At 47.6% G+C, this 8026-nt stretch overlaps 1 protein-coding gene across 1 annotated transcript; it reads right to left on the bottom strand.

Annotated features, from left to right (window-relative positions):
* Positions 1–723: 723 nt before the first annotated feature.
* Positions 724–2163, bottom strand: G0S2 (G0/G1 switch 2). Its single transcript, XM_053393456.1, has 2 exons — positions 1854–2163; positions 724–1436 (listed from the first exon to the last, which is right to left on the bottom strand). The coding sequence occupies exon 2, from the start codon at positions 1396–1398 to the stop codon at positions 1078–1080; it is 321 nt and encodes a 106-aa protein (XP_053249431.1). The 5' UTR covers positions 1399–1436; positions 1854–2163; the 3' UTR covers positions 724–1077.
* Positions 2164–8026: the final 5863 nt, after the last annotated feature.

Raw genomic sequence — 8026 nt, 5'->3', positions numbered from 1 at the left:
TACGTGCTAAAGCCAAAAGATGACAAAGCACAGAGCAAAGAGGAACTGCCTAATGAAGTTTCCAGGTTGGGGAAGGCACAGATGATCTAGTGAATTTGAAACACCAAATCAACTGACAAATATTTCATGATTTTTAAACATTGTATTGTTTCAATTTTTAAAAATTGGCAAAATGTGTGGGTTTTTGGAAACAGAACCAGGAAGTGTTCTTTTTTGGGTGATTTCCCCCAAAATGCTCAACAACTTTCCCAAGAAAAGCTCAACTTTTTGCATCTGGATTTCTACTTTTTGAAATATGGCAACCCTAGGCTATAGGGACATCTCCCTTTTCCCCTCCTGATATATTCAGGTTCCCTAGTTTAGGGATGGAAAACATGTGCTTCCCCCCACCATATATTGCTAGGCCAGCTGGGCTCATGAGAGTTTGATGCCCTATGGAAGGCCCCAAATTCCCCATTTTTGTTGTAGTATTCAGTTCCTAAATTACCAGCCAAATATTCCTGTATTCTGATGAAAGGTTTCAGAATTCAGACACTTACCCAAACATATTTCTCATTGCTTCAGTAGCAGTGGACACCATTTCCCCCCTCAGTCAAGAGCGCTCAGGAACACAGACCAATTGCCCCAACCCTAAGTGTACTTTCATAAAACTAAGTTCTACAAAAACCAGAAAATGATGATGAAAGATCCCCCACCAATGCAAGATGACCAAAGCCAATAATGTCAGGTATAAAATAGTTTATTTAAAATGAAAATGTATGTAAATTGTATGCATAGTTATCATAATAACAATAATATAAAAACAACCACCCCACACAAAGGTGGGTACAAGATGCTACAAGCTTCACATATCCATACCTAAAGAACAGGTACGTAGATTGAAATGGCTGTGTAGTTAAAACTGCTGCATGGCAGCAAAATAAAACTCTCTTGGTTTTAGGTATAGAGTCCATTTGCATCTCGCATACAAGTCACAGTTCTCTTGCCTTCTGGAAACTACACTGTCAAGAAGGAATGGGGCAAGGAATGTCCTGTGCATTTCATGTCACCATGTTCTTGCAGGTGCCGGACGTGCTCTTATGATGCATGCTGCCGGTTCACCAAATTTCTCACTGCTAGCACCTGCTTGCTTTTTTCCATTGTTACACCCTCCTGTTTCTGAGGCACAACCTCCTCTTTCGTCAGGGGGGTGGCAGGTCTCTCCTCTTCCTTCTCCCTCTCCTCCTCCTCCTGCCTCTCCTCGGAGGCGAAAGGGCTGCAGACCGTCTCCACCAGGCCAATGACCACACCAAAGAACGTCAGCACGCTGCCCAGCATGTACAGCTTGACCATCTTCCCGTTGGGTTTCTGGCTGAGCATCTCTTTGGCAAAGGGAATCAGCTCCTGCATCGTCTCCATCGTTAGCTAAGGGAGTAGACACAGCGAGTCACAGAGACCTGCAGAGCAAAACGGAAAAGAGAAAGGACATCAGTGGCAGTTCAAAGGATGTCTCCCCCTCGCCAAAAAAATCCCACAAGCTGATCTTTGAAGAAACCGACAGCACTTACAGAAGTGCAACTTACAATGGCCACGTTATCTCGGCAATTACAATGCAGTTCAGATTATCTACCTGTCTCACGGCAGGACGCATGCATAAGGCTTACCAATGCAAAAAGCATGGGAGCTCGGAGAACCCCCCCCCATGCAGCCCCACGCTTGGAAACCTTTAATTCAAGGAATTCGAATCGCGCTCTGCACAACCTCATCCCAAACTGGATCTAGGTGAACTGAGCCGCCAGCTATCGACCTATCTCAGCGCCTGTCGTTTAACATCCTGGTTTTGCTTTCAGAAAACAGAAACCCGCCGTACTCACCAGAACCACAGAGCTGTCAATCTTTGCCTCGAGAGATCTCTTGTTTAAGCAACAGCGGTGCTTTTTCTGTCTGCTCTTTAGATCCGACCAGGCACTCGGCACTGCTCAGCTGTTGCCTTTGCAAGCGCACAGCCCGGGCCTTTATATTCCCCACACTGGGCGAAGCCCCGCCCCTGGCCCCAGTCAGCTTGCAAGAGGTCGCCCAGGCAGGCGGAGGGCCAAGGGGGCTGTCCATGCGCCGAGCACGCCGCGAACACACGGAGGGCTTAGGGGGCCGGACCCTCCCGGGACGGCTAGCTGGCAGGGCGCAGGGCCGGGGTGGGCGCCAGCTGCCAGTGACCCGGGCAAGGAGACGGGAAGGGGGAGGCCCGTCTCCTGCGCCAGGAGAGAGGGGTGTAGTTGTGTGTCACGTAGCAAGCGGCGGGCCCTCAGACGGGATCTTTACTTTTCTTTTTGCAAAGGTCGGCGGGGGGGGGGTAAGCCCATTTTGCGCAGCCAGGGAATAAGCAGGCGGAGACGTGCGCGGGTGCCAGTGTTAGGATGACCTTCACTCCCCCCACTCTAATAAAACAGCCTTGCGCTAAAGGGCATGAAAGCTTTGCAAGGAGGCTTAACCGGTGACTTGGCTTATATGCCTCTTCGTTTGCTTTGTTTCGCTCAGTTGAGTGATTGGGGTTATTAACCGGCCCCCAAGCGCAATGGTTTAAGAGCAGGGAACACACGCTGCATCCAACCGCAACCAAGTGCCCCCCAGTTGTTGCTGGGCTGCACCTCCCATCAGCCCCAGTCAATGCACTGGGATAGTGGCTCCTCTAATGACCCTGGGGTAGCTTTGTGGATAGGCAAAGCTTTAAACCCTGGTTTTCCTGCGCCAAACTGAGTCTGTAGACTCTGCCATACTTTAGATACACGGTTTCCATATATCATAGAATTGTAGAATTTTAAGGGACCTATATATGGGTGGGTGTGTTTCTCTTGTACCCCACCTTTCACTTAAGGAGTTCCACTGCCCCCACTTTTTATCTTCACGGCAACCCTGTGAGGTATGTTAGGCTGAGAGAGAGTAACTGGCCCAAGTTCACCCAGTGAGCTTCATGGCTGAGCGGGGATTTGAACCTGTGCCTTTGTGCATGCGCAGAAGTGCCGAATCGCAACACATGCATGCGCAGACGCGGGTTGCAAACGCTGCAGGTTGCGAACGTGCATCCCGCACGGATCACGTTCACAACCTGAGCTTCCACTGTACATTTAAAGCAGTATTATACCACTTTAAACAGTCATGGCTCCCATCCCGCAAGAATCTTGGGAACTGGAGTGTGTTAAGGATGCTGAGAGAGGTTAGGAGACCTCTATTTTCCTCACAGAGCTACAACTCTTGAGTCGTTTCACAACCAGTCCCTGTATTCTGGGAGCTGTAGGTCTCTGTGGGGAATAGGGGTCTCTTAACAACTCTCAGCACCCTTAATAAGCTACAGTTCCCAGGATTCTTTGGGAGAGTGGTATAACATTGTCTTCTTTGTGTGGTGCAGATGGGATCAAAACTTGTCACACTAACCACTATGCCACACTGGCTGTATGTAGGTTCTGTTTGTTAAGGCCCAACAACTACCTTCAGAATCCAGCAGTGGGGACCAGCCACCTCTGAGCGGATCCTTCCAGCCCCTTCCTCCAGTGCTTGACTCATGGTTGTTTTTTTTTAAGGGGAAAGGCAAGCAACCCATGTTAGCATCGTTTCTGTTCTTGCCAGCTTTGAGAATGGTTTGGAGAAATTGCTCTTCTGGTACACAGGGCATGGTTTTCGGCCTCTTGGGACCTGTGTTCTATTTCTGTCCCTAAAGCCGCTGGGCACTCTTGCGCAAGCCTTTATGCCTCCCTCTCACCTCTCACCCACTAGCTGTGTTGTCTATTTGGATAATAAGGGGTTGCGAATGCATGCAGTCTGTTGCAAAAGTGTCTTTCATTGCAGCAGAGACCTTGTTACTTTATCCAGATAAGGAAGGGTTGAAAAAAGTGAACCAGGGAAGGGTAGAGCTTGGTTTAGGCTTTCCAAATGAAAGTGTAGAGGACGGCCGATATCATGGTCGTGCCCACAGCCCCCAACTTCCATGCACTGTATGCCTGGAAGGGTCGTCACATCAGCTGGCGTGACCAGATTTCATGTTTTTAGAAATATGCTGAGGTCTACCAACTGGTGCCAGGTGCAACACAATATCTCTTTTTTGGTGTGTGGAGTTGTGGAATCAGGTGCAAAATAGTGTTTAGGTGATAAACCCATTTATTTATTGTACCCCATGAGCTATACACCGGTATTTTCTGTATTTACAGGTACAAATCTATATCTGAACTAATACAAATCAAGGTTTGAGCAGCAAAACGTCAAACCTTTGAGCAGCAAACCTTTTGCATTTGTTAAACTGTTGGGAGTTAAAAACCCTTGCCAATCCACTGCAAGTCATCCAGCAATGTACCTGCAGATCCCAATTTACCTTCTGCCCATTGTGGATGGCCGGTGTTCTCAAATAATTTAGACAGAATAGTGATTCACAAATGATTCCGGAAGTTGTTAACAGTTTGCAGGCAAAGATTCACTTCTAAAATGAGATTAGGGGAATCAGGCTACAGTTTATGATCTGAGAATCCTACTTCTTCACCCCACATGTGTGGCAGCAGTTGGCTGGGCTTCCTCAGTGGTGGAAGTAAAATCGCTATTCTCAGGTCCAGAAGCCATGTTTTATTATTCCACATATTCTAGGGATGAGCTCTGGCACTGAAAGCAAATTTTCAAGTGACAAGCCATGGTGAGTTCTAATTCTGGTTCAAGCTAAACCTTGGGTGTTGTAGGACTGGTGGTTATGGTCTTTCCATACTGGAAAGTGATTAAAAGAAGGATCACTTCCATGTCAAGCAATTAAACCCATTTCCCCCCTGGGAATTGTAGCTATGTGAGGCAGTTAACTGCAGTTCTCAGAATTCTTTGGGTGACCCACATGCTTCAAATATGCTTTAAATGTACAGTGTGGATGTGCCCCATGATCCTATTGTACCACTTCCTGTTCCATCATTTTGTGTGGCCATAAGACCCACTGAGGAGCAAGTGTGAACACTCAATGTATAAGAGGGAAAGATTTTGTATAGTGGCTGAAACACAATAAGAAATCTAATATATTATTACAAGCCCAGACACCTTTTTTAGCCAATCCATAGAATTGGGTTGCCTAACCATATTTCCGTTTTATTGGTTGTTGCCGATATCTTTAATTGTAGAGTTGGAAGGAACCACAAGTCTCATCTAGTGCAACCCCTGGCAATGCAGGGATCTTTTGCCCAATGTGAGGCTCAGACCCACGACCCTGAGATTAAGAGACCCATGCTGCTGTGAAGTTTCAAACAATATTACTCTGTCCTTTCCCCTTTCCTCTCTTTCTTGCATCTCTTTTTCTTCATGTTTTGGAGAGATCTGACTGAAGTGTTTAGTTATTCCTTTTCTCCAGAAGCATTCTAAAAATTCTTGTTCCCAAGCAGATTGAGTTTGATCAGTTGGAGATGTAGAGGGAGATGTGTTTTAAATCTGAATACAGACATAGGTACAGACCCACATTTATAAAATATCCCCTCCCGGCAAAACTACTATATCTGAAAAAGAACACAGCAGTGAAACTATTAAGAGGGATTTAAACTAAAATTATGCTGCATGCGACTATTTCCTTTCCCCTTTCTACAAAACTTTCCTTATGCAATGGGCTTCCCTTCTCTAATAAGGAAACTATGCAGAAACCAACTGTCCCCCAGCAGCGAGTCAGAATGACCACTCCCCACATTAAATTGGGGGGGGGGCGCCCTTTGCGTGGCCACGCGCAGCCCCGGGGACTCTATGCAGCACCATTAGCACAGGCTTGGCTTGGCCTTCCCCAGGTGAGATACCTGGAGGTCTCCGCCTACCTCAACCAGTTGCCCAATCCCGCCTGGGGAGGCGTTGCCAAGGTGATCAAGCCAGGTAGGAGGAGGGACCACCATGCCCACACAATAGGGGGAGGATCTTACCTGGGAATCCTCAGTTGGCTCCAGAGCTTCTCCCGCCCTACACACCCTCAGTTAAGACTTCTTTTGCAGGTTAACCTTTTATTCACAGGTATGTGGGTGCTGCTATGTCAGGGTCACTGTTGAAGGGCTGGACACAAATTCTACTGCATTGGCAGGTTTGCCCTTCCCGTAGCAAACCGTCACAACTTTGGCGGTATCAGGCCTTGGGTGGAATCCTTTATCTTCCCTAAATAGGGGTGGGCATGTAGGCGTGACCACGCCCCCCTCCTCTTTGCAGCGGCGATTCCAGGGTTCCCCGTTAAAGGGGTTGTTTTGAGGGGAGGCTTTAGCCATATGCCTAGAGGTTGTCATTGCTCTCCCCTGCAAAGGCGACGTAATGGGGGTGGGCTCTCTCTGCTTGAACATATGTTCTCCAGAGCCACCCCATCCCCTCCACACACTCTGGATAACCCTCATGTTTCCCAGATCCCCGGCAGGATAAACCTGGGAAGGATAAACGCCCAATGCCTGAGCCAAGGTCTACTCACACCTGAAACTTAATAAAGTTGTGGCCAATTTTAACTCCATAGCACATTGTCTTGAGTTGTTATTCCACACGGGGCCACCCAGGGTTTGGGGGACTCTGCCTGTCCACGCAAATGGAAGGGATGCACATTCTGTGAACGTGATAGTGAATCTCTCCCTGCCACTTTCACACTTCTTCACCTCCATCTCCAAATGAGCATTGCATCAGCAGCATAAAGCAGGTTACATAAACTTTGGTAATACATTCTCTAACCTCAAGCTGCTATTAACCCATTTCACATAAATAGTAAATACGTTCTATATTTTGAAAGGCTGTGTTTCTGGAGGATGGGAAAGATGCACAATCAACTCCAGTGCTGACACAAGGCATTTTCTCACAATTCCCCCCCCCCCCGATGTGACTGTCAGCATTTGTTTTAAGGGCCAAACTGGGCAAGATGCAGTTAGCATTGTGTGGATGGCTTTAAAAAACTAAATAGCAAGTGTAGGAGGAAGCACTGAATCCCTTTGATCACTGTCTCAAATAGCCAATCCACTTCTAACCCAAATGCAGCAGCTAGGTAAAAAGTGAGCACACTTCCCAGCATTCAATGTGCCCTGGTCTTGTGCTTGCCCTTTGCCCTCAACGGCTTGCACTGTTTTCAGTTGTGCTTATACACCCAGACATTTTTCCTGCGGTTGAGACAAGGATCTGATTTCAAAACAAAATTTCCTTGCTAGCCTCACAGGACTTAGCTGGGCACTCTGCCTCTTATCAGTGTGCTTGGGATGTCTAACTTTACTAATAGGGAGAGTGTTTCTACCTTGCTATTCTCAGACAGCAAAGCATTGGGGTACCTAAGGAACAGGCATATATAGAAAAATCCTTTCTCCTTGAACAGACCTTCTTAAAGAATTAGCATGGGCTTTGCCACATCAGATGGGTTACATCTCTAAACCACCTGTCTGACACTAATTATATTGTCCTCAAACTTTCCCTACTTAATTTCCTATCCCTGGAAGTTATCTTCTGTGCTAATGCTCACTTTTCAGTCCACAAAGAGGAAAATATACTTTAAACATGTTAATCGGCAGTAACCTTTGGTGTCAAATTGGAGCCCAAGATAAGAGTTTGGTTTTTTTAATCAAGCAGTCAGACCAGAAAGCTGTTTACATGCTGCAGAATGTTTCAGCTGTGTCTGGGAACCAATGTAACCAACCTGGAATTTAAAGCATTGATTGCAGCCTGTTCTATTTTAGGAGGAGTTCTCTGTTTCACACATTATCCAGCAGCAAGGGTAGGGAACCAAAGCCAGTCCTGGCCACCAGTTGCATGCACTGGAGGAGGAAGAGGAAGCGGGGGGAGCACCCCGCCCCTGGCAGCGCGATCCCGGCAGGGTGCCATCGTGGCCGCCCCTTGACCATGCTGGGTGCCATGCCCCCGCAGGTGGCACGTCCCGCCTCAGGACGTGCGCCCTGCTCCTGCAGGCAGCACACCCTGCCCCCAGGATGTGCTGCCACCCCCACCTACTCTCCGCCTCCCGGTGCTGGAGCATGAAGCTCCACCACTGGTTGCATGTACCTGCGTTGCACATCTTGTAAAACATATGCTTATTGCATCCGTATTC

The sequence above is a fragment of the Podarcis raffonei genome, chromosome 6, assembly GCF_027172205.1.
Source record: "Podarcis raffonei isolate rPodRaf1 chromosome 6, rPodRaf1.pri, whole genome shotgun sequence".
Classification (NCBI taxonomy): Eukaryota; Metazoa; Chordata; class Lepidosauria; order Squamata; family Lacertidae; genus Podarcis; species Podarcis raffonei.
Note: the sequence above shows the minus strand (reverse complement) of the source record. Positions and strands in the feature narration are given on the sequence as shown.

Coding starts and splice junctions, on each gene's coding strand:
- G0S2 (XM_053393456.1), bottom strand. CDS start 1,398: ATGGAGACGATGCAGGAGCTGATTCCCTTTGCCAAAGAGATGCTCAGC.